Raw genomic sequence first — 27,199 nt, forward strand, 5'->3', positions numbered from 1 at the left:
AATATTAATATTTAAAATATAAATGAATACATAATAAATAATCATAAATCAGGATTTTGGATTTTTTTTTAACCATGCATGTATTTCCTGCAAGATGTTAATGCATGGCCTGAAAATAACCAGAAAAAAACCAAACAAAAGTGACATGACTGTAAAATCAAAGGAAAAAGTGAAGAAAAAGAACTTCGCAAATACAACAAGCAACTCACATGGAGTTAATTGTCAAAATTTCCAGTGGGAACAATGGAACTGTTAGAGCTGCTTTTTGAAGAAAAGTCACAAGAGATTTTATAGTATGACTATTAAGCAGCTACATAAGGATGTCTGTCAACTCCCACTGTAAACGGAAGAGGAGCACTAAGGCTAGTTGCTTGATCTACTGTGTTTTCCTTGACTTACTGTGGAGGGCTATCGCATCCTGACCGTTAGGATCACTAGGATGAAGCAGCTGCCTAAATCTGCTCCATTTCTCCACTTTGAACACATTAGATATGTACCTAAAAGGGAATGCAAAAGGAGCTGGGACCTTCGTGTGGAAACCACACCATGGCGAGACACAGAAGCAGCCAGAGCTACATGACTTGCAAGAAGCAGAGCCAAGAAGTAATTACCTGATGGTTTCCAGAAAAGCATTGAGGGAAATGACTATGCAATCATGTATGTGTTCTAGAAAAATTACTTTAGAGAAAGCACATAGAGTTTTAAAATTTTTTCTGGGAATCACTGTCATGCCTTGTCCCCTGTAAAACAAGGTAATTTTGCTGCCCCTGTTGAACAGAAAAAGAGATTTAAACAACAAGGCTACAGAGAATAACGACTTTCCATGCAGATATTCAGCTATTGCAGTCCAGCACCAAGGAATGAATCACGTAGTTCTTTAAAGTCTAAGAATGTTTTACAGGCTTGGCAGCATGCAAAGATTTTTGGGAATCAGACGAGATACCCGTGACCACGCAGTTAGAAATCACATTGCTAGAGAGAAGCTGTAGGCTTCTAGCCAGTGTTAGAGTTGGCCACTGTTGTCTGTAACCTTTGCGACACTGAGAAATGGCCACCTTCGGTAGAAAAGCTCTATCCGGAAATTAAAAGATGAATCCATTTAGGCCAGTCTGAGTAATGAAAAGGGAAATTGGGGGGGGGTGATTGTTATTATCACCCTCATCCACATGCTGCCCTTCTTAAATAAATACTTGGAAAAGATAAATACCTTCTGCTTCATCCAATTCCTACTTTGGCTTCTTTAATTTCTCTTTCAGAGAGAGATTATTCTGTCCTGACCTCAGAAGTGATTCAAACAACAGTTCTTTTTTTTTTTTTTTCCCCAGAAATAGGTCTATATTTTTAATTTGTTAGCTTTTTTTCTTAGAGTTTTAACCTATAAAGTCTTGCAGTTAAGAGAACTAATCCCTAGCCGATGAAAAAGAAATAAAAGTGAGCAAGTCACTTTTGTGACTGCAAAAAACACATTCAAGTTTTATCCCAAGACACTCAGAGGAAGAAAAAAATGAATTTTCTTCTAATTTTTTTTTTAATCTGAAATTCTACAGTTTAGATCCACTAGATGCAGACACCATCTTAACAACATGTGCAAAACTTACTCTACAATTACTGTTATTGTGCAGTTCAGCTTTTCAGGTTGGGAAGCTATCTAGAAGAGAAAAAAAATACTTTCTAAGAATGATCACCTGAAGGGAAGAAAAAAAAAAAAAATCTCATTTGGAAGTCTTAGAAGGAAAAAGTAAACAGCTTGTCACTTGCAAGTAGGGGAAAATTTTGAAGACCCTCAAGGCAGAACTCTAGCAGGCATCTCTAACCCATTTGATTTTGTGTCTTGTACCCTCCAGTGGATACGTACTCCATCAAGGTCACCTTTCTCATGGTTAAGGAGTATCTAGTGGCATTTATGCACCTCTTCAAATAATTTCCCTTCAAAAAGGCTTTAAAATACAGTCTCTTCCTTTGGATCTCTGCATTCAATGTATGTTACATTTTTGCAACAAGGGAAAAAAGGAGGGACAGGTACCAAGTCCGTCTGCCTCCCAATATAGTGCAGAAAAAAATCTGCATTTATAAATACAACACGGGTGCTGACTGGCTGGTGCGTGCTTACCCTAATGAGCTTAAAATCTTATTTGTAGTGGACATCTGTCAAGATAGAAGTGAGGCACGCAAGTCCTCTTAATCCATTAGCTCTAAATCCAGCAGAGCTTTCACACTCGTTTTTTGAATTAAAGAAGAAAACTTAAGTGGGAACGTACAATGGGACAGTGCACAACTTCAAGAGAAGATCCTGGGCAGTAAGCACGTGAGATTTTGAGGCAAACAACAATGAAAACTGACCACAAAACTGGGATCGTGATGGAAAACTTGTGAGAAAAAGGCCGGTCTGCAGTTCAGGATGAAACAGTGAGTTTGATTCTTTGTTATATTTTGCCTGGTTCATCTGGATTTTTAATCAAAAATAAAGCCAAAGACAGAGAAAGGATGGGCTGCACACCCTCTCACAGTGAGATTGCCAATACTATTGCAAGAAGTGGTCTTAAGGCTTTCAATAAACCCAGAAGTATTTTGCGTATTGATCCAGAAGATAAAGGAATCCCACTGCTTGTTAAAGGTTCATCTTGCTACAATATTGATGAATTCCACCAATATGGGATCCAGAGGAAAGACTACCTGAGAGCAAAGGAGGATAAACTATCAGAGCAGGACAAAAATGATAATTTGCAGTTATCTTCCAAGGCTCATTCAGATGCCCAGACTTCCAAGGAAGACAAGAGAGTTGAGAGGACAGCCACAGATGCTGAAGTTGTTATGTCCAAACTGATTGAGTCTCAAAAGCATATCGCTGAGGCCATACAGATCAGAAAGCAAAGCTCCTGTGAATCAGAAGCGTCAGCTTTCATTTGGGATGACAAGAATGAAAGCAATGCAAAGCAAATCCCAAAGAAAGGAAAGAAGCAAAAAAATCATAAGCTGGCAAAGCAAGGTCGACCTAGCAAAATTAAGGAAAAGTCCATTTTGCCCCCGTGCGAGACAGAGAAAAAGGTAGATTTCCCAGAACTGCTTGTTAAAGCTCATCAGAGTGCATATGCCTACTTAAATCCCAACCTCTCGAAGTATGAAACTATGCTTCATATGGCAAACCAGGCTACCCAAACTCAACTCTTCCTACAGCAGATGGTAAGCTTTCTCGTGCTTCGCTTTGATGAAATCAACCAGCTCTTGGAAGAAATTGCCAATGATGGAGAAAATCTTCTCAAAGACGTAGGTGGGAATCTGGCATGGCCAGCAGAAAAAGGTGATTTGAAGGAGCACCCTGATCTTCTGCAACAACTACTGCAGTACACGGTCAATAAAATGCAATTAGTGAGTGGGACGCTGGCCTCCCTCACCTCCGGCGCCCTGCAGGAGACATGCAGCTACCTGCAGTCTGCTGCAAGCAACTTGGAAGAAAAACTGAAAGCAAAACAAAGCTTTGATGAGCGCCTGCTACGGACGGTAAGGCTGCTTGAAGCCTCAACAGCGGGATCCTCTCAGTCCCAGGGTGATGACAGGACTCTCTATTCTGAGGACAGTGGCATTGGCGTGGACAACGAATCCCTCAAAGAGTTCAGTGCTCTCAGCCAGCACGGAGGACCAGCAAGCTGTGATTCCTGTCCACACGGACATCTGTACCAAAAGCACGCCAGAACAGTGGAGGACGTGCCTGATGGGACAATGTCACCGGGCACAGCCGCATCGCATGACTGTGCACTTGAAAGGCATTTTAAAAATACATTTTATTCATCCATGCAGAGTAGGGAAGCGACTTCTTGTCAGGGTGGAGTACCAGAAGGCATTTCCACCATGCCCCGATACGCAAGCTTGAGCAAAAGCCGTTCCTATAACTCCGTCCAGTCTGACTCTACTCAGGAAGGTGAACATTTCAAAATCTGTGAATCAACAGATTTTCCTGATGATGATGATGACGATGACGATGATGATGATGAAGGGAGCACCCTGGGGGAGGATGACGACAACACAAGTTTATCAGATATGGGGAAGGATGCCCTGCCAAGGAGGCCCCTGTCTTCGCCTGCGGTCACTGATAACACACAAAGGCAGTCCATCAAGAGGACGGAGAATGCAGAGACAGAGGAAATTATTCTGAAGATGAAAGATGCCATCAGTGAAAAAATCAAGTTCGTCCCAGCTAAATCCGGGTGTAAAGAATGGATAGAGGATGAGAGTGGAAGAACAGTCCTAACAACAAGGCCCAGTACAGCAACGGGCAGCCAGAAAACCTTCGGGAAACAACGACGGTCCAGGTCAGAGGAGTCCCTCAGAAGCCAGGCAGAGGACCCGACCCTCCTAGAGCTTCAGAGAACTCAAAAAGAGCTCAGCAAAAGGCTGGAAACATTTTATGGGAAGAAGGATACAGATAACAACCCGGAGCCTTGGAAATCAAGAACAGCACCTTATTTACAGGATGAGCAAGTTACAGCTAGGTCCTCTAGCAAACTGAAGGCGTGCCTCTCAAAAAATTTCAGCATCCTGCCTAACCAGGATAAAGTCCCTTTGTTCATGGTTGATCAAAATCCTGCCAATCAGCTGGATGAAAAAAGAGGCAGGAAGCCTTTAAGAGCTACTGTGCCCACCCAGGAGACATCAGGAGGCAAAGAAAAGGAGCCTCCTGGAACACAAATGCTCAGTGGCAGCAGCTGTGCCCCCCGACAGTCTGTCAAAAAGCTTATTGAAACATTCAGTCCTACTGATGATCTTGTAAAAGCCGCACCTTTAAGATCTTTAGGACCAATAAAGTGCATCAGAAAATTTGGACTTCCAGTCATTCCACCCACCATTCCCTTTCAGAGAGGCCTGGGACCTTTAAATCTTAAGCATCGTATTTCACCAGTAGAAGACACAAACCCTTCAAACACCAATGGAGTTTCTTCTAGCTTTCCAAATGCCTTTCTTCCTGCACCAGCTGCAGAATTAAGCAAGAAGGACACAAAGGAAGAGACTGATGAAGACATTGAGAACCTGCCACCACCACCACCTGAAATGTTAATGGACACTTCTTTTGACTTATATGAGCCTGAAGAAACTCTAAGAATAGAAGGACACGCTTCAGAAGATGCCAAAAAGCCCGCCAAAACAGAATTTCATGCTACTAAGAGAGCACAAGTTTCCCCAAAAATGAAAGCCTCCCTTCAGTCCATTGACTTATTGCCAAGTAAAAATATCAGCGGCCCCAGTGCGATCACTAATAAAGGTCTAAGTAATACTGGAGCAGGGGACGAGAAACTGCAGAGGTACTCTCTGGAGCTGAACCCTACCAACGTGCACATTCCTAGCCAGGAGGAGATATTGGCAACCCAGAGAAAAGAGGCTGCGGATTTGTACAAGCAAACCCATAAAATTATTCCTCTTCAAAATCCCAGTGGGGTTTCAAAACCACACAGCAACAGCTCAGAGAGCAAAGAGCCCAATTCACCTGCGACTTCAGTGCAATACCAGAAGTATGGTTCTCCCGATTTGCCCAGGAGAAACGAAAAAGGCTCAGCATTTGCCAGGAGGGTCTCCCCAACGAGAACTCCTCCTTCTTCTCCGCCAACAGAGAAACGGCTTTTCAGCCCCCCAATACACCACAGACACTCTCTGCAGGCTTTTAGCAACCCACAACCGAGCTCACCCACCATGCAGAGGAAACCCAGTCCCCCCACAAGTCCCAGGGTGCCCAGCCCACCCTTGCAGAAGAAGCTGCCTTCTCCACCACCCCAGCGAAAACCACTCAGCCCTCCCGTGGGGCACAAGCAAAGCTCGCCAACCCCGTACCGGCTGCTGGGCTCCCCAACCTACCGCCGAGATGCAAGCCCCACTCCGTTCCCCACCGCCCCCTCCCCACCAACCTCCCCATCCTGCTCCTACAAGGGTCCCAGAGCTGGGCTGGATGCTGGAGACGAGCACCAGCTCTCCTCCTCCAAAAGGGGCAGCAATGTCCATTCGATATTCTGCCCGGCCACCTCTTCCTTATTCGAAGCCAGACCTCCACTGGTACCCACCAAACCCTCTGCGGAGGTGACCAGCCAGCCTGAAGCTTCACTGCGTTCCCAAAAGAGCAGTCTGCTTTTCCGGCAGCCTGGAGACCGGGCCAGAAAGCTGTCCCTGAGCGCCGCCAATCCTCAGCCGTTCGTGAGGAGAAGTTTCTCTGACCGCCGACCAGGGGTCCAGTTTCGTCTTCCAGCTCCCGTAACAGCTGGCAGTGAACCTGCGCTTAACCAAGCAAGGTAAGAAACTTTCCACTTTAGGCTGAGTATAGCACTGTGTTGGCTTTCTAAACTCCTGATGGGAATCCAATGTCATTAAGAGATTTCCCAGAAAAGTGCCCTGTTCATGTGCAGAACGGATGGCTGGGCAAAGATAACATTGTAGTTGGACTAAATGATCATTGTAGGTCCCTTCCAACTGAAATGTTCTTTTCTATTCTATTCTACTGTCTTGCCCCAGATTTCAGTAGACTACCGGTCTGAATAAAGGAAAGAGTTAACTTTCCATGGCTTGCTCAAGCCGTACACATCTGCTGTGACAGGCACCCCAGGGAAAATTCAGTGTTGGTTTCATGGCACAGAACTCCCCTTATTTGCGTGGGGGCTAAGGACATCCACATTTAATTCTTAAAAGCTCTGAAGTAACCCTCAGGTTATAAACATCTTTAAGTAACCATGAGAAGGTAAGCTTGGACCAAGAGGAAGGGTATCGTTCCTAACATCAGCCTCTAAGCCAGTAAACTGTTCAGCTGAAACCTGTATTAAAATGTTTCAAATCAGCTGGCAAGAATGACGGACAGATAATGTGTAGGCAAGGATCTGTATGGACGTAATTATAGCTTGAAATTTTGAGCTTCTCTCGTAGGCTTTCGGAGTTAGGTGCTGATTTCAAGTCTGATGGGTCCACAGCCCAAGCCCAGTTTTCAAAGTGGAAAAACCTCTCATGGCTACTGGAGATTTATTGCTCTGAAAAAGTCAGTTTAAAGAAACTGAAGCATCAACACATACCAATTCCATGTTTGCAACCACTGGTGGCCATTTTTAAAAAATCTGGGCTTAGCTTTAAATTTTTGCTACCACTTAAAAAAAAAAAAAAATCACAAAACCAGCCAGGAAACAGAAATGGGTATTTGGGAATACTCAAAGATCAGCGTAACAGCCTGGAAGTATAAAGTGTTGTTATTCTAGTTTCTTAGCATCTCAGGATGATGTTTAAGTCCATTAAGCTCTAAGCTACGCAAGAGGATTAAGACCCTTCTCAGGTAACATTTCCTCACGTGAGGAGTATTTTTACTCTTGCCACAGAACAGCTGAAATCACATGAATTGTCCCCATGAGTAGGGATTGCAAGACCAACTTTAACAGGAGGTAAAATTGCACTTGTAAGTGCACAAGCACTCCGTGCATGGCGAGTACAGGGACACTTGCGGATACTGAATTCAGGTGTCCAGGCATTCCTTCCCCAAAGACAGAATAAGGACCAGGTTTCCCACACTGACAGTAGAGGAACATGCTGAACAAAACACACAAAAAACACTGGGAAATGCAAACCGTTTTGCATTCCCAGTTCTAATGCTGCATTATATTCTGACATTTGAAGATTTCCTAAAAGTTGTGTATGTTGTTTCTGGGTTTTTTTCTGTTGTTATATACTGTGTGAAGTCAGCTTGGTCTACTCCAGTGACTGCTAGCAGAAATAAATGTTTTCAAAAGAGACTTTATGTCAAGCCTTGCAAGGCAAAAGCCCTGGCAGTTTTATGGATCAATTTTAAAAACAGTCTATTATAAATTGTTAGCTAATTTATGCTTCAATGGGGTGTGTTATCTTTCTATTGTAGTCTGTCAGAGCATAGAGAGTAATATAAAAAAACCACTGTAAATAAAATCATCCTTTTCATGAAAAAAATTATATATCCTAGTGTTATGATATACAGCATTTTGGAAGAATGAAATATATCCTGAGTCAAATTCAGCTTACCATTTATACAAATGGACATCAAAAGTAGTCCTACTGAGTTAGTCCAAATTTATATCAATATAAGCAAAAGGGAAATTCAGCCCATTAATTACCACATGCAGTGATTTAAGATGCCATACACTACTGTGTGTTTTCTTACACTTAAAATAAGCTGCCTGGAGTAAACTTTTACAGACCTTGCATTGAATGACCTAATATGAATATCACAGCAAATGTGCTGAAAGGCAGAGAAGGACCATTTTAGGAATCGGCACATGGCAAAAGCTCTGAGAGCCCCTCACATCACTGCTGGTCGCCTCCTCCCGCTGAGGACCGGAGCAGTTGCCACAGCTGTGAGCACCACATCCCCATGCGCAGATGCTGACCGCTGCTCTTACAGCAGATGCCATAACAGACAAACCACCACACTCTGATCCATCTTTCTCCTTCAAGTTCATTAAGCATCCAGGGTTTCCTCTGCTTTGCAATTCATTCAGCTGACAGAGGGAAATTTCAAAATGTCTCCCTCAACCAGATGTTGTATACCTAAACCTCCTCATTCTGGACGTGTTTGTACCTGGTCTCAAATTCACAAGCTATTCCCACCCAGCTGTCAGTCTCCTTTCCTTCATTCCTTACCATGCTCTACGTCTCCTCTCCAAATACAACAATACCTTTTTTTTGTCTGTGTGGGGGTTTTGTGTGTTATTAGCAGCTTCAAGCACTAGTCACAGGAGGGAGGGGATACAGAGGCAAACCTGCAATAGCATGCCTCTTTTATAGGTGAAATATTTTGAAAATCAGTGAGTTAGCCAGTTTCTCCCATGCTCCCAAACTCCGGGATATATCCCTCCACTTTTTCCATGCCCAATTAAAACATCCATTTGCTGAGAAGCAGATTGCTAAAGAGAGGAGCTTGTACAAGCAACATGTTCCTCATTAGGCCGCTGGGTGCCCTCTCCCACCACCCCATTTTAGCAGAAACACCAAAAAAAAGAGGTGACTTCCATCTCATTTTGCTAGCTGGCATTGCCAGGCATTAAGTGTCAGTGCTGTGCGCAGATTTGCGTGTCTCCTGCATGCTCAGTGCTCCCCTAGAAGGCAAAAAGTGCTCCTTTCCCAAGCACGTCTCCTGCCCATCCCATGCTCCAAGGAATATCAGGACTTAAAACATCTTTAGCCCTAACTAGGGCTGGAGTTAGAGCTTTTGTGTTTAGTCTAGGGTACCTGGACAAGAGTTTCAGTTTCAGCGCTCAAGTCAGTACAACTGGTTCCCATTTGGACAGCCTGTGGATGGATAGACTGAGCTAACTTTGCTGGTTTCTAAGCTTGGTCGTTTGACAGCAATCAGCAGTTATTGGCATCTTATCAAGGCATAACACGTACAATTGCTCTGCCCATAGAAATCCTGTTAGTCTGTAATAGGATTCCTGTGTATGCAGTTAAACAAAATAATATTTCATTGAGACTGCTAATCTCCCAAGAGGTAGAGCAGAGATAGAAGATTAAACGCTATTGCCTTTAAGATATTGTTCAAGGAGGGCTTGAGAATGTTGGGTTGACTGAATCAGGCCCAAAGCAAGTAGCCCAAGTGAGACTTTCTGCAATTGGGGGATATTTGAATCTGAATTAGTTTCATGACTGGTCACATATCACAAATCTCTTCATTCAGCAGTTCAAATCATTAAAGTCCTAGCAGTCAGAATAGGAACATAACAGCTTGTCTGTAGTTGAAAGCTAATTCAGTTTAGCAATTTATGTACTTAAAATACAATAATGATTCCCAGATAATTCTGGAATATTTCCTCATGTTGAGCTTAAACCACTTTAATTTGTTGCAGCAACACAGGGCACATTTCAGCACGAAGGCCCATGGCATGAGATATTCATGACTAGCTCCACTGCTATAATCATTCTTGATTCATAAGTCCCTGTGCCCCTAGAGATTGCCAGCGCGACCTCAGGAACATCATTTACACATTCTGTGTCTCCGTTGTCCTGCCTCCAGAATGGCAGATTTATACCACCAGAATACACATCCCTCGGCCACGTTGGCATATTCGAAATCACTGTAAGCACGCTAAGCAGATGCGTAACAGAGGTAAGACCTTTCCTCCAGCGGAGTCTGGAACAAGACTTTTCTCTCAAATCTGTCTCTATCTGCAAGTGAACCCAGATTCATACTGATCCCCTGTTAAACATACGAAATGTTTGCTTCCCAAGAGAGTTATGGGAGGGGACAGTACAGTGCATTTGGCATCACAAGAATAAAATCTGGATGGTGCATATAAAGAGCATAGATACGGGAGGAGACAGGGAATGACGTAGTATTGCGCAGCATTTGTGCTTTGTGGGTTAACGTGATCTAATCAGCCCTGTTTTAAAAAGTCACAATTCATTAGACTCTTAACTTAAGCACCTTTCCTTCTGCAGCTTGGAGGAGAGCCCTAGAAAAGCCGGCGACTCTTGGAACAGCCCTTGCGTCCCCGAAATCAAGGAGTCCAACAGATCCGCTTCCCACCCTGAGCTCTATGTCGTGGGCCAGGGGCTGCAGAGGGACTGACAGCAGAAGCACCCACAAAGGCAGAGGCACGAGCAAGGCCAGAGGCCCCAGAGGGAGGACGCAGCCTTACCCAAGCCTCCAAAACATGGCTTCATTTTTTTCCTCACAAGGAAACAATATGATGGCATTGCATTTAAAACCCAAGCTGGCCCCAACAACCTAAGGAAACTTCAGCAGAGTGGTAGCCAGCTGCTTCTCCTTTGGATTGCATTTCATGGTTTAACTCAAAGATTTACATTGAGCGAAAGAAATACTTTGCAGTTGGTGAGTCTGAGACAAACTGATTCGATAAAGACAGGTAGCCAAGTCCTTTGTTTCACTGTTTAGCTAACGGAGTTAAAAAACTTTCAGAAATGATCATTATTTGACATGTTATTTATTCAGGAGGCACCGCGGTTTCAGTTATGTAAAAAGCGGCTGTTGTGACATTTCCGGGGGCGGGGGGAGGTAAAATCCTGAACCAATTGAGTTTTATTGCAAAAACATCAATGGCTTCAGCAAAGCCACATCTTTACACTAGGTATTTATCAACATGCAGAGAGAGAATAAAGTCAAATACAAGTTAAAACAAAATAACCCCTTTTAAAGGAATAAAATTAGGGATCCTATTCCCTCAAAAAGGCTTTGATCTTCTAAATCACCTTTGATTATCATGTAGTCTCATCACCTCTAGTTTCCAGGGTACAAGGCTTAATCCTGATTAGAGTAGTTTTGTAATAGCCCAATCAAACAACACTATAAATCCTGAGGCACCTAAGGACATGTATCCCCCCCCCTTTTGTGTTTTTTTTTTTTTTTTTTTAAGAGAAGAGAATGCTAGCATAGAGAATCCTGTTCTCCCCAAAACAAGTTTATATTCTTTCTGATTTATGCAGTTTGAGGGGATTTATTGTAATTTCACTGAAGAGTCTAGGCAGATTCTTGTTAATAAAAACACAGGTTATTTACAGTCGATTAATCCTAGGCTTTTACAGTTCCCACTGGAATATAGTTTCAGAATTTACTGGCTCTTGCTCACCTAACTAATTTATCATCACAATTAAGATGCAACTTTATGTAATTTTCATTAATTTAATTTGACATGTTTTCAATGCAACTTTAGTACAGAACAAAATCCGGAAAAAAAGCCATTTGTAGTCCTATTTTGATAGGAATAGTTTTAATTTTTCCTACAGTTTTCATGATGGTGGTATCTGGGCACTTCACCTTCACACAGGATTTTTAATCCTTCTTGCCCACCTTCATGATGCGGGAACTGAGGCTTGTCTTATGCTGTACAAGGGACTCCTTTGGATACTGAACTCCTGAGTTTTAGTCTAGTGCCTTAATCACAACCATCCTTCTTCAGTTATCTCAGTGCCATTTTATGACACAGACACAAGGAAACCTTAATTGTCATATTTAAGGTGAGGTATTGAATAGAAAAAAGTAACTCGCAGTGAATTGAATGCTTTGGATCGCCAGAGGTTTGTGAGCTTGAGGCGGCAAAGCAGCCATAGCCATAGTGTACAGCTAGGAGATGTCAACAGATCCACCTTGTAATCACACAGGCAGATACACCATCCCATATTAAACTGGGAAATCACAAAGGAGGTACTGCAAAGATCATCAGCAGGGCAAACTCTGCAGGCCAATCTTATCTTCCCCCTCATCGGAAGTATAGTTCTCTCCCAGCTGCATAAAAATACAAATACATTTGCAGGCATTTTGTGTTTGCCTGTTCTGCTGGCAGTAACCACCCAGAATAGAAACAAACCAGAAATGCGACAGCAGAAAACCAGCACTTTGCATCCCTAAATGTAGCTTTGAAGATGAAAATGTAACAGAGTGGGAGGACAGCTTCTGCACAGCTACTACAATCATTTTATCTCTTTATGGTTTCATGCTGAAATTTCCCAGCATCCATGGTGGGTGGTAAGAGAAAGTATTTATTTATATCCCTCAAGCGCCAAATTCTTCTGTGGTATAGGAGCTACAGCAGCACATCAAGCAACACTTCATTTCAGCAGTGAAGCTGGAAACCTCCTCACATGTGTGCTAGCTGGGCATGGAGTGAGCCAAAGCATCTTTCCCCAAAAACCAGGCTCCCCTGAAGACATTGTACATGAGCTGGCATCCTACCACAGCATCTCTCCCAGCTTTGACTAAGGCTGTGGTCATCGGGAGGCTCAATGGAAACACAACCCCACTTAAACACTGCAGCTGCTGAAGGATTCTGATGCTGCCCTAAGGATGCTGCAGCAAACTGAGCATTATATTAAAGAAACAGAGCTTCTCCAGGAGTGATCTGCAAGTCTGTTATATGAACTCATGACTACATACGACTAATGGATTCTCTTCAGTACAGTTAATGTACAGGACTAATGCAAATAAGGTGTTTACCTTCAATTTGTATTGCAAGTATGAGATTAAGAGTAACTTAGTATGCAGGAAATGATAGTTTCGCTGGCCACTTTTTTAAAAAAAAAAAATACTTTTTTTTTTTTAACAGGTTTTTTGGACAACACTTCCATTTTTCATGAATACAACATTTCTGGAATATAATTGTTTTGTAAGACCATACTCAACTTTAAGATTTATTTTTTACTGATGTAAATAAATCAGAGTTTTTATATGCAAGGTATGAGTTTGATCTCTCTTACATTCTATATGCAACCAGCGTAAATCTTAGCCCAATGTTACACTATTGATTCCTTCCTTAGTGCACTAACTAAGTGCCCTGTGCTATAAAAAGTCCATTTGCTTCCTCCCCACCACAGCACAAGCCTGTCTTGTTTTATGTTTTACTGGTACATCAATTAATTTAGGTTGCATTTCCATTAAGCAAATATGTCTTTTTAGGCTACAAGATCTGTCCTGAACACTGACGGACCAGAGCATAGGTCAGCTGTGCTTCCACCCTTCCCCTGCCCTGATTTAAGCTTGAGCTACCTGGCAGTTTTGTACTTGGTTCGGTAGAGCTCCCATGTACAACCAGAGTGCACCCGCTGCAGTGGAGTCTCATCGCAGAAGGGTTGAGCACAGAATGAAGCAGTATCAGTTTTCCAGCCAGGGCTTCATAGCTGCGAAAGCAGCAGCTAGCAGCTCCGTGCTGCACTTTATCTGCAGACCTTTAACAAGCTGACAGCTGCCCTTGCTTCCTGTGACACTGTTCAAATCTCAAACCTTTAAAGGACATGTCATTTTATACCCTCAGCTTCTGAAGATGACTAGAATAAGAAAGCACTATACATACTCCGGTTACTTCTTTTGATTTCAAGAACTACCCCAGATATTAGCAATACAGTTGACACTACTATGCAGATTACCAATAAAACCAGTATATTACAGTGTTTGCACTGCCACGCCTCTTAACAGCCAAAGCATTTCATAATCATTTATGAAGTTTTATCATTAAGAGGAATATTCTGAGAAGCTGTCCCCTTTGCTATAGGTAGGAAGGAAAGAAATCACAGGACAGCTCTTACTGTCATGTCTCATCAGTAAGGAGCTGCCAACATCTCCTGAAGAGAAATCCTTCTAGATTAGCAAATCATTAATCCTTCCATATCAGATACACTCAGTGCCATCATGACGACAGCATGTATAGATGCATGTTACAAGTATGAACTTCAAACTGAGATTTTGATCTTCCTGAGCAAGATTCTGAAGGTTTCATAATGCTTGCAGTACGGATTAGGGGCTCACTTCCATGTTGTCCTCAGGTAAACAAGAAGGTTAATACAAACTCACAACGGTATATTGGATCATCTGAAAATTGGGGGCAAAGATCCCAAGTTTGCATTTCTTGCCCAATGCCCATTCTGGATGAATAATGGAAATATTCATGTCAAAAAAAGTTGTGTAGATACAGACAGTAAACACTCGGCAGGGCAAGGTGATCAAGACCCAGGACCATCCCTCCGACCTCATTTCCGTTCATCTCGCATCTGCCCGCCCTGCATCTATCCTGTTCCACCATTGCTAGCACAAAATTATCTACAGCCTTCACCGTCCTTAATTGCTCTCCACTTTACTGACGTTCTGAATTTCAAAATCTAGCCTCTGACCTCTCATCATCATATTCTTTTCTCTTCCTTTACTAATATACAACTCTGTGACTGTATTAAGTAACCCTGTGAGGATTTCCGAAGTTAGACTGTATAGAGTACACCCTTCATCAAGGTTATTTTAAAGGAGAAAGGGGCGATAAGCCTATCTTACTCCATATAAATCTCTTCCGCTTTAATAAAGTTTTCCTTGAGGCATAGATGAGTTGATTATATAGCAATTAAAGAGAAACTGAAAGCTTTCAATGTTATAGGCTGCCCTTCATTTATTATTACTACTACTGAACCACTGGGTCTTTACTATATGAATGAACGAAAGCTGAAGCCGAAGGATGCTAACAAAGACCTGTCCTTCCCCCGGGCGGTAACTGTAAAGCTCTGAACAAAACTTCCCAGGCATTCCAGCAGACACACAAAGATACGTAGCAAGGCTGAGATGACTCTACAGACAAAACCTAAACCAACAAATTCACTAGCTGCTTGGCTTTTAAATGTGACTCTAAGAACTCAACCTAACGGGGCAATTTCCATCTTGCAGCCTTACCCCCTCTTATAACTAATATCAGTTTAATATCTCTTACATCCAAACTGGGAATTAAACCTGCCAGTACAATACAATGTTGGGGTTTTTTTTAATTTTTTTAACATACTCCTCCACTTTGAAGCTTTGTGTCTCTTTGCTTGTATATATAGTTAACACGTGGACAATCAGGGCACAAGGCAATGCATCTTTCTGGACTTTTTTTGAATACTGAGGTTTTTATCAATAAACTGATATCCATGCAGATCCTTTCATCTTTATATTTCAGAGAAAACACATGCATATACATACATGCATTAATTATCATAAGAGACCTGGCATACAAGTAGCTTTCCATAGCAGAGTTTTTTATGTGGATAGGCCAGGGAACGGAGAGCATCAGGGATGCCCTGCTGTCACACAGTGCTCTGCAGCTGAGCAGCTAGTGAGACACAGGACTCCTGGTAAACAGTTACCTAATTCTGAGTCTTGGACAAATTTCGTATCAATCCACATAGCATACTAGCAACAGTTGGTAACAGGGTACCTCCAAGATGCAAAATAAAGAAATAATCTAGAAAACACCATGGACAAAAAAAAAAAACAACACCACAACAAACCAAAAAACCCCAAAACAATACTACGTTCTTCATGTTGAAAAACTCAGTACTTCAGAACTATTTACAGTTCTACCAATAACTAAGAGAGGGAGAAAGCATGTACTGCATCTCTGAGCTCTGCTAGCCCTGGCAAGTCAACAATTTCCCATTTACAGCCCCACAGAGTTCCCTTGACAGCCAAATAGCTAGATTAAGCTTTTCCACAGGAAAAAAAGCCACTAGAAACACCACAGCATGAGGAGTGCAGTAGGCATTTAGATGCGTGGTGTATTCCCAGTTTCCCTTGGCTGACCAATGGCTCTGCAGCCTGTCTACTCCCAACACACAGTGAAGCTTGTCGTCACCCCTTCAGAGGTTGTTTACAAACCAGCAAAAATAGAAGAATACTTCTTTAAATAAACAGTGTACTAATAACTTTAAGAGTCCTTTGATAGGTTTAATTTAGGCTCCTTGCAGCGAAAAGGAGACTAGGACTTGTGTGAGATTCTCTATTCTTCATCTGATGCTTCCCAGGAGACCGATATGCTCCAGAAGTACAAAGCAGCAGCGCTGGGGCTGACAATCTCCCACCCACCTATTTGGGGATGACAAGCCAGTCGGGCAAAAAGGTAAGCAGAAAGCTAGCACAGGGCCCAATGGATCCAATTATCTCGAGTTTTCTATCTCAAATTTTCTTTTCCTCTTAAATTTGCACAAAACTGAGCCAAGCCCCAAGCTATATCTAAATTTAGTTTTGTAAGCCAAGCACTTATCAGTACTTCGAAGCATCATCAGGAGGACCATGCATCATCCACGTTTGTTTATCACCATGTTTGAAGACTAAGAAAGAGCGATGACTTTAAGGAGAGAAAAAAATGCCACCCTTCAAACAGTGGGTGTGCACGTAGGTGTAAAGTTTCACTGTCTTTACTACGATGTATTAAAAAGAGCTGAGAGAATATTGGGGTGGGGAGGGGGGTAAACAGGCAGTTTGTTTCCCTAATTTTGTCTCCAAGGAAAACCCCGAAGGACACATTCACTGTGCTGGTAATGGTAACCCTATAAGCTCATGGACTGAAGTGGGGATTCTGTTCTCCCCTGCAACGTGCTACCCTGCCTGGGTTTTACACAGAGGCCAGGATTAGATCCATAGCTACGCAAACACACACGGCCACATAAAATAGATTTTTTCCTTCGGAAAGCCTAATTAACACATCACACATGCATTTTCTTCTGTAACATCAGAAATTGGCAACCGTGCAGGCTTTGCTGTCAAAATGTTATCGTTTGCACTGGGCTGTGAAGTGTTTTTCCCTGAGGCAGAGGAATAATGGCAGCTACAAATTAAAATGTAAGTTTAACAGATTCAAATGATTATGAAATGAAACTGTTAAATAATTTCTTAAAAGGCAGCATTGTCAATGATCACGCAGTTCACCAAGAGTCGGAGCTGAACCCAGAAGTGCTTGTTCCAGCTACGCAGGAATTCATTACCCTGGCAAGCACTGGCCCACGGCAATAAATTATCACGTAGCTCTGGGCTGGACGGCACCCAGGCTGGAGTATAAATAGATTTGAGAAACCTTCTCACCTGTTGTTGGCCTCACGGTCAACTCATCCTTCTGCAAACAAGTTACAGACAACACTACTTGACTGCTGTCCCGGGTAAATATACGTATATATGCCTTTTCAAAAGCAGTGCATCTTTTCCCAGTGAAATACGTTTCCTCTTCGTGCATATAAAATTGTGATTGAAGACAGCTTTAAGCCAGAAATGACTCGGATTGCAAATGTGCAAAGCTTTGGATTTGGGCCAAGTTTTCTTTGCTCAGGCCTATTGTGAGCACAGAATACGTCTAGTTAGAAAACTTTATTCTATACGGGACCTCTCAGGTACATTGTCCCCCAAACACGTAAATAAATGACACCATCGTAATGCTGAATAATCAATAGCAGCAGCAGATGACAAAAGAAGTCTTGGGAAAAGAGGAAGAGGAGGAGAGGGCCAGTGAGGAAAGGATATGGTGAGACAGATTTATTCCTTATTGGAATTGCACTAAGGAAGATTTTAGGCCAACACTTACTGGGCCAAGAGCAATCTGTAAGTTTGCAAAAAAAAAAAAAAAAAAAAAAGCTTCCTATGGGTATGAAACCTGAACTACTGTCAGCCCTGAGCAGGACGAGAAGAGGGGCACGCTACCATCCCCTTCAAATGGAGTATTAGTTGCAGGATCACTGGAGAACGGAACAGCAGTACCTGCCAGCAGCTGCCAGACTGCGCAGGGAGGTCCCGCAGCTGCAGAGGCGCAGCCTGCGAGGGCACCTACCAGAGCCGTCGGGCCGAGTTAGCTGGAGGGCGGCTGTTCCCTCGGGAAACAGGAGCAGGTTTTGTTTGCACTGGGTGATACTGAAAATAAAAAACTGCCAGAATAATACAACAGTCAAAGCAATAGTGGTCCTAGTATTGGCACAATTATATCCATGTGAAAGTCATCTTATTAGGATAGCAAACTTCCCTTCTTGAAATAACACGTACTACTATTTGAATATTTGCACTGACAGAAATGTGCAACACTGAGCAGTTTTATATCCTGCAATATTATATACGCTGACAGCATACACGGAGGAGGACTATTGCGTAGAGGAAGTGTCTCCATGTATAGACACGTGTGTATAGATGTGCACGCGTCTGTAGAGGAAGCCGGAGCAGCAGCAACCAAACCACAAGGGACATGAAATTTGAGGCTCTGCCTGAGAGCCTGGGCATAACTGCAGTGCCGGCCGCTGGGCAGGCACGTCCTTTCCAGGACCCAGCAGCGGGCAGTGACAGACCTGCACATCCTGCAGCCTCCACCGCAGTCTCCAAAGGGGACAGTTTTTACTTTCTGCTCTCAAATGCGGCAGAGGTGAAACATGCTGAACGGCTGTGAAAGTAGCACAGCCTTCATTTATCCAGGGCACAGCTATTAGCACAGAGAGAGGCTTTACAAGCTCCTTTACCACCGCCAATTGCATTCAAAAATTATTGGGGGGGCTTTTAAGGATACGCAGGGACATTTGTTGGCCAAAGTTACTGGGTTTTTTCAGCTAAAGATACCAAGGCAGAATGGAGGCTTAAAAGTTCAGGTCAACTCTAATTTTAACCAGTGGTTTTCTCACCTCTGGCTGTATCAAAGGCAGTATCACAGTATCAGGATTCAGTGTCAGCTGTCAGAGATTTGGTAGCAATGCAATGACTTTTATTCCTATCATCACTATTTAACAAGGATGAAAATAGCCACCTCAATGCAGCCCCCCTCCTTCTGCTCGAGAGAGACTTCAGCAGCTGGCTCCCAAGCCCACCTTTAACCTTGGCAAGAGCAAATTCTACCAGAATCACCTTATTACACTCCATGACCCAGCTGCACCCCTGCAAAAGCAGCTCCCTTCAGGTGCATTCTTTAATTCTCGGCTCCACCTCTCACAGCAGCACCACAAGGCAGCATCGACATTATTTACAACAGGAGCCTTCAGCCTCCACACCATACTTCTGGTCCATCCTTCCTTCCGTATCTCCCTCCCCAGCCACCCTCCCTATTTGTCATTCATTTTTCCATACCATCCCCATCCCCAAAGTCTTCTTGGCACTGCCACGTTCATGCATTTACATTCCTGCAGGGGTTTGTGGTTGCGTTTCCACAGGGAGATTCAGGGTCCAGCTAACACATTTGCATGGCACAAGCACTCGAATGCCACCAGGCATGTGCGTTGACTCTTGGTGAGAAGAAAATGCCCATTTGAGGAAATGATTAATTTTGCAGGCTGGATTCAGAGTACATAGCACCAGTCTCTCTGCTCATGCAACTGCAGAGCTGCAATGCCCCCTTGCACAGGGATAAGGCACAAGACCGCTCTCTTCCTACTCTGTAGGGGAACATAAGCTTTCTTCACTCCTTCATGGTAGAAGCCATGTTACCTTTTCTCCCCCATCTTCTCTTGATGACAACTCTTACCTTCAGCAAGCAGGAGGAACCATCTGTGACAGCCAGGGTCTGTCTTGGGGCTCTGGCAGGATGTAGGGTAAGAGTAAGCCCATGTACAAGATTGCCATACATTTCTTTTGCTATACTAACTTCTGTGGGTTAGCAGCTGCACTGCACATTAAATTCAATAATTAAATGAATTAAACTGGCCCTGCAAGTGAAGCTTGCAGTCTCCTCTCTGGTGAGACTTCTGTAATAAAATTATAACAAAAATAAGTTAGAAAAATTAAATATTTAAATTCTTACCAGTGCTGGGAGAAGGTCCAACACTGCTCTCCCTTTTGTTTGTGTCATCCAAAAACCTTAGCAGCTTCTTAATAACTTCTGAGTTGTGCACCTGTGCAAACATGTGGCAGGAGAGCTCACCTGAGCTGAATTAACTCCTACCCATTAACCCCTCTGCTTGTCACTGCAGACGGTCACATTGTCAGCTAAATTTGATCTCACTGCTGTAGGAGTGCCCCTCTCACAGGGAAACTGTCTCAGCTGGAGAGTTAAAAAAAAAAAACCACCAAGACAGGAGATAGGTACTGACAGGCAATGCTTTATTCTTATCGACTGTGGAGAACCGTATGCATGAAAGCACCACTCGAGGCCAATAGAGTTAAGAAACCAGTTACATGTGTTACTTCTCAAATCTACTTTGCAAGTGCTACAATTAAATGCATAAAAACAGGTTGTGGGAGGCCTCATATGACATGCACAAAAGCTTGTCTCCCAAGTGCAGAAACTTCCCCCCACATTCCCAAGGGCCCGAGCACAGCCGAAGAGAAAGTAAAACCAAAGAGCTTTTATTCAGCCCAGCAAAAGCAGCCTGTGCAGAGCAGCATTTACGGGGCTCCAGCAGGAGAGAGCTGCAGAGGAGGGAAACGGCAAGAACAACTTTTGAGGTAGAAGAAGCAAAACCAGGAGGCCCTCTAGAGATGCCAACCGCTAAAAAAAAAATTGCCTGTTAAAATAGATCTCAGGCAGTAGCAAACTGCAGGTGCTTAACAAAGTGACATAGTGTCGTGGTTTAACCCAGCAGGCAGCCAAATACCACACAGCCGCTCGCTCACTCCCCCCCACCCAGTGGGATGGGGAAAGAATCAGAAGGGTAAGAGTGAAAAAACTCGTGGGTTGAGATAAAGACAGTTTAATAGAACAGAAAAGGAAGGGAAAATAATAATAATAATGATAATGATAAAATATACAAAATAAGTGATGCACAATGCAATTGCTCACCACACGCGCTGATCGATAACCAAGGAGTGATCGCTACTTCCTGGAACACGCCTACCATTCATATGCTGAGCATGACGTCACATGGGATGGAATACCTCGATGGCCAGCTGGGCCAGCTGTCCCGGCTATGCTTCCTCCCAGCCTCTTGTGCACTTGGCAGAGCATGGAAGCTGAAGGTCCTTGACCAGTAGGGTACTTAGCAACAACTAAAACCATCAGGGTGTTATCAACATTCTTCTCATACTAAATCCAAAACACAGCACTAGGAAGAAATTTAACTATCCCGGCTGAAACCAGGACACATAGTTCAAGGTCTGCTATTTAAACTCAGCCACCCTCTAACATTGTCCAGCGTTTCACCCTTAGCATTTGGGCACACACGTATAACTCTGCGGAGCCCTGTCACGCGTGCAAAACAACTGCACGCTACCAGGTTGTTCCTGTTTCTGGTAAGCTGTCAGAAAAACTTCTCGAGATGCTAAACTCCAAAATGCTCTAGCAGATCTGCAAGGACTATGGATTCCACCAGGCTCTGCAGGATCCCCAGAGACACCAGTGTTTCAGAGCCAGGTCCCTGGCCTAGATCACATGCCAAGACTTCACAGAGGTGAGTTCCTGAGTGCTCCCTGCTACCAAAAGTTGGGAGTTAAAAACAAAAAACAGCAACAAAAAAACATTTTAGAAAAATCTACTAAATAATTTTGCCACTTCAGTACTGTACTAAAAAGAAAAAGAGATTCCTTAAGAGGAGACCCAGTGCAACAATAGTATGTGGCAAGTTGGAGTCCTGTATAGCTTTAGACATACCAAAGAACGCAGGAAATAAACATAAGACCCCAAGCCCCCTGGGATGGGAAGATCTCCCTAGAGTATTCTTTGGCCTCCCAACTTTATACAAGGTCCTTGAACCTGTCAAGGCTCTTCTAACCTTCCATGGGCCCAATGAGTTTCATGCTGTTATTTTCCTATTTTTTCTTCTCCCCAAAACTTCAATTTTTCTTTCTTTCAAAACTCTGCCAGTATATTGAGGATTATATGAACATAGATCAGGCTGCTCTGTTTTCATATCTGACTACAGAGATGCACTGACATCTGCGGCTTTCGGCCTTTCCTCTCTTCTCTCATCATTTCTCCCCTTGTGCTTCCAAACCTTTGTATGGTGAAGGACTGGCACATCTTTTCCTCACTCTGTTTCCTGAATCTCAGGTTCAGAAGTGCTTTATTGGTCTGCATATAAGGCAAACGCTTCACTTCTCAAAAGACGGAAAAAAACATATTTAGAAAATCTATGTATTTTTAAAAACTATACCTTGTCCCACGATGCCTGCCCACAGCTTACCTCTCCTCAGCTTCTCTAGGACACCCTCAACCCACTCACTGCCCAGCACCCCATGTGTCACCCAGCACGCCCTGCAAGGTGGCACAGCCCCCTGCCCCGAGCCCCTCTCCTGCATCTGCCTGGGGGTGCCCCAAGGTGCCGGGAGGCAGTCGGATGGCACCGGTCACCTCGCCACATCAGTCCATTGCATGGGAGAGCACAGGGGACTACAGACAAGATGCATCCCCTGAAATGGGAAGAAAATTTCAGTGCAGTTGGGGAGATTTCTGCTGTCATGGGACTGGGGGTCTGAGCTTGACCTGGACATCTCAGGTATCTGCCATTGCACCAGCAGCTACCAGAGACTTGTAAAGGGGCCACCTGGTAGCTTGGCACCTAAGGCATACACTGGCACATACAGTGAGCTGCACATCCTCCGATAACCCCACCACATATCCTCTGGGCTAGCAGCTCCTGGTCTCTCATTCTCTGCTTCCTGAGTCAAGCCATCTAATCCTATAGCCCCAATGCTTCCAAAGCCCATCTCTTACTTTGTAACTAAATATATATACATATACATGCACATCTCTTACTTTCTAAGTACGTATATAAATATATTATTTTCCTTTTTACAGTTACAAATTGCATTTACACATGGGTTTTTATTTTTTTGGTATCTATGCAAGCTTCTTAGGGAACATGAGCTCAAGATATAAAACTTTTGAAAAATACTTCCTTTTATTTTTTATTATTTTTTAAAAGCCTACACCAAAATATACTATGTACATCTGTAGCTATAAACTCTGTAGGGTAAATACCGTTCTTCAAACACGCAGAATAAAACCAATGCCACCGCCACGTCCACCTTTGCCTCCACCTGTCCCACTCAGCACCTCTCCACCAGCTTCCTGGCGCACACCAAGCCTTCACCCGACATTCAGGTCCAAAATGTCCCAGAGGTTTTTTGCCACGTGCTGAGGCTGGCTGGCGGCATGCTCCTTCAGCCTGGAGCCCATCACTTGGTAGAGGCTCTTTGCAAGCTTGGCGATCACAGCCCTGACATTGCCGCTTCGAACAGGCAGGACCCCGTTTCCCAGGAAGAACCAGAGCGCAGGCAGGGCGTAGCGCTTGACGGCTTGGGGTTTCTGGGGATAAACAGATGCCACAAGCACTGCCGGGCGAGAAAGACAAGCTTCTTAACAACCTTGATGCAAACAAGTCCCTACCTTTATTTTTGGTTCTTGGAAGCCTTTTCTGGCTAATATCAGCAAGCACAAAGAGCCCGATGAACCAGAAACAGGCAACAGTGGCTGATCATCCACTGAACAGAACAACCAACCTCTGAGGACCTCAATTTCTCCAAATCAGAGGCTTTGTATCCGTGATAGACTTAGCAAAGTGAATCATACACATTTTGTAAATCATTTCACTGTCCGCTTCTGCATTACAAATGACAAAAATGTCAAATCGCTGTTTATTTCCATTAAGAAGTTGTTTAAACCAGCTGCTGAAGATTTTGAAATGCAGCTTAGAGAGGTAATTGAAAGATTTCTAGTAAAAAGGATGATTACTTTTTTGTGACCTTTGATGAAAAATGCCAAAAGCCTAATCTGGCAGTTCCCTTTGCTCAGTGGCACACAGCAAACGGCAGTATTATACCACACTTCAAAACTCCAGCCCACAAAAGATGTGTGCTGCTCGACAGTTTTATTAGAAACATCAGTGACTAACTGATGTCTTTGGCAGAATGGTCTAATCTGAGGTTTTTTTCCTCTCATACTTGGTGGCTTCTAATGAACAGCTGTTTCAAACTTCAGGATGTCTTAGATAATTATCCAGACCCCATTGCCATGGCATTTGAGCATCTCACAAGTTTAATGGCATTTACCCTCACAATGTTCCATGAAATAGGGGAATAGAGAGAGAAAAATCTTACACAGGGGGCTGAAATTTAACCAAAAACCAATTCTCATTCTCTTTGAAGTCTGCTTTCAGCTCATTTTCTGAACTGAACTATATTAAATACAAACAAAAATTTACTACCAACAGGCTCCTTGCATGGCAGATTTTGCTGAGAGATCAAAATCTGAAATGGTCTGGAGACAGAGTTCTCATTTTCTGTAAAGTGGAAATGTTATGCAGTAACCATTTATTATTCTGTAGTGGAAGCACCTTCATTTTCTCTACACTGTTAATCTAGCATCAGTCATCAACATTTAAACAGCTCCTGAAAGTACCTAAAACTAATTCTGGTAAGCAGGAAAAGGGTTATGGTACCTATTTTAAAATGGGAGTTAATTTGAGTTTAAATGCTATTAAACACAGCGGTCACTATGGAGCTTCAGAAGAGAAAAAGCTGTCTGTTCCTACTAAATCCCAGAGAGAACATCTGCTCTCTCTAAAGTAGTCCCAATTTATGTCCAAATGCTTTATTTGAAAAAGACATTAAAATAACTGTAAAACTAAATTCTATGTTTATGGAGATTTACTTTATTCACATTATCTTTAAAGGTCCTTTTACATTTGCTATGGCTAAACACGCCCTTTTGAGATTCATAATGAAGCAGCAAAGTGTATTAAACCTTGGATTAAAAGATGCTGGCATAATTAGCAGTGGATTTAGCACTAATTAAAGCACAGCTATAAATAGTCTTCTCTAGTATATATTGAGATTATCATTTTTTCCATTCCTTGGCTGTTGCTGACATAGCAAGCTACTATTATAAATCAATTATCAGCTGCATTTGTAGTGTGTCGGACACCGCTGATATAGAAATAGACTGTTTGCACGTCCTGAAATGCTCAGAGTCCAATGTCATATCTGCAATATAGGCAGGGAGCCTCAGAGGGTTGGGCTGAACTGCCCGCTTCTGCCCCTCTACCCCCAAATTCTGCCTTGCACAAAATCCTTGCCTGTAATATGTGTGTTGAGTTTTCACCTACGCTATGACCCCCAAGCTCTGCAGGATTCAGGCTCAAAAGTTTCCAACAGGAAAACAAGAATCCTGTGACAAAACAAACTGATTCTCAGAAATACCAGTTGCCACAATTTTTTCTAGAGGATGGTCATTCGCTTTAGAAAAGGGACCTCTTACAGACCTCCATGACCTTTACTGTACTGTCCTTCAAAGAGAGGAGCCAGCCAGGATATTTTTAGCCCCTGTCTTTCCTGAGATACCCCAGTGAGAGCTCAGCACTGGAGCCTGAGCGCCGTCCTCATCTCACATGCTGCACGCCTCCGCAGCAGCCAGGCAAACCGCTGCCAAATGTACCTAGTATGTGTATTTTGGAGGACAAGCTCAGGACCTTCTGAGGTTGCTACTGCACTGTCTATTCAGAGGCATTCCCTCTAAATATTCCCTCTGAAGACTTCTTGACTTAGAAGTGGAGATTAGCTGAAGCTGGCGATACCTGAGAGGTGTTCTGTGACATCCAGCAGAGCTTGGCCGCTGAGGAAACGCACTCGGTGGGCAAACGCTTGCAGGAGCAATGTGTTATCTGAAAGAGAAACATTTATTTCTGCTCACTCTTCTGAGGTTATAAGAAAAAAAAAAAAGAAAAGGGGGGAGGGGAAAGGGCAATTTGTAAAATAAAGTAAACTTCTGCCAGTTTCTGAGTCCTTTTCTTCTTCTTTTCTTCCACCTTACTTGGGAGGATTTTAAATTCAAACAGCAAAGCTCTCATATCACATTTGTAAATACAAAGTTGACTGCTGTACAAGCAGCTGTGTTAAACGTTTCACATCAGGGCCCTCAAAATTTAAATCACATGTAAGTAGTGAAAAGGTTTTGCGTCCCGGAGCTTTGCAGAAGCGACCTCCTCCCTCCCCTAAGGAAAAGTGTGAGAAGGCTCAAAAGTCCACACATCCATTCACACTTCAAGGATAAGCTGGTGTTAAATCTTTAAGTTAACTGTTGGGATCTATGGACAAGACTCCAAGTTACTCTTACAAGAGAGAATTATTGCTCATTGCCAACACCATCCACTCTTGGGGGCTCTTGTAACATTTCTGAAATCAGATCTTGGCAGAGAGGCTAGAAAACAAAACTGATTTCCCAATACTTGACTGTCATATGTATTTTAGGTTTTCCTATGCTGGCTGTTGTTGATTTGGGGTCTTGTTTTAATTTATAAACTGTTGCCTGGATTGGTCTGCAAGCTTCCAGTCTTACCACTTTGATAAGCCAAGCAAAGCTTTTCTTGGAGGCAGAATGTGCGTGGGATGCGCTACGATACCTTGCGGTGTCACCAGAAGTGGCAACCTACTTCTTTGTGAACCACTACAGAGCCAAATCCCAAAGTGGTTTTAAGTAGCACTGTGCTATTAAGTGCTCCTTTTTGCATGAGATATAAAAAGGAAGTCCCTAATGATCTTCTTGCAAGCGTGCAGTCAAGAACTGATTCTGCTATCCTAATTAAGCTTCTGTTTTGGTAATTACACTCTTCTCATTCACCTTTTTAAAAAGACACTTCACTTTTTGCCTCACATTCTTGCAGTGTTGGCAGACACTGAGTCACACTTGCTGTTCCTCCCCAGAGAGTTACCTTAGAGCTGCTGCTTTGAAAAAAACGCCCTGAGATCTGGAGATCTTGAAGGAGCACAACATATTAATTAATCGTTTATATCGGTATCTACACAGATTTTCAGGGGAACACTTGGGTTTTGTGTGGGCGAGGGAGAATTGTTTATTTGCTTGGGTTTTAGGAATCTAAGTGTATAGGCACTATTCACCTTTCAATTTAAGGGTTTCAAATGCCCTGTGCATTTTGAAACACTAAAGCTTGAGTCAATAACAACTTTACCCAACCATTATTTTAGCTGCCTTGACAGACCTAAAGACAAAGGAGCTTTTAATGGCTGTTAGAGAAAACAAGGGGCAGGCAGTTCAATTCTTATTAACTCAGCTTTAATTCTCTG

General features: G+C 43.1%; 2 protein-coding genes across 2 annotated transcripts in view; one reads left to right on the plus strand and one right to left on the minus strand.

Moving 5' to 3' along the window:
• The first annotated feature begins 2,484 nt into the window (after positions 1-2,484).
• Positions 2,485-10,549, plus strand: LOC104069769 (chromosome unknown open reading frame, human C2orf71). The gene is made up of 2 exons (XM_009573005.1): positions 2,485-6,269; positions 10,420-10,549. The coding sequence occupies exons 1-2, from the start codon at positions 2,485-2,487 to the stop codon at positions 10,547-10,549; spliced, it is 3,915 nt and encodes a 1,304-aa protein (XP_009571300.1).
• Positions 10,550-23,207: 12,658 nt separating this feature from the next.
• Positions 23,208-27,199, minus strand: part of FAM179A (family with sequence similarity 179, member A) — a 32,425-nt gene continuing 28,433 nt past the window's right edge. Inside the window, exons 18-19 of the mRNA XM_009573016.1 lie at positions 25,693-25,779; positions 23,208-23,452 (exon numbers count right to left, since the gene is read on the minus strand). Of these exons, the coding sequence (XP_009571311.1) occupies positions 23,208-23,452; positions 25,693-25,779 (332 nt within the window). The remainder of the gene's footprint in view (positions 23,453-25,692; positions 25,780-27,199) is intronic.

The sequence above is a fragment of the Fulmarus glacialis genome, unplaced genomic scaffold (genome assembly GCF_000690835.1).
Source record: "Fulmarus glacialis isolate BGI_N327 unplaced genomic scaffold, ASM69083v1 scaffold3770, whole genome shotgun sequence".
Taxonomy (NCBI): Eukaryota; Metazoa; Chordata; class Aves; order Procellariiformes; family Procellariidae; genus Fulmarus; species Fulmarus glacialis.

Excerpts from the sequence above, each read along its gene's own strand:
- LOC104069769 (XM_009573005.1), top strand. The coding sequence starts at position 2,485 with ATGGGCTGCACACCCTCTCACAGTGAGATTGCCAATACTATTGCAAGA. Across the intron at positions 6,270-10,419 it reads CCTGCGCTTAACCAAGCAAG|CTTGGAGGAGAGCCCTAGAA; the intron begins GTAAGAAACTTT and ends TTCCTTCTGCAG.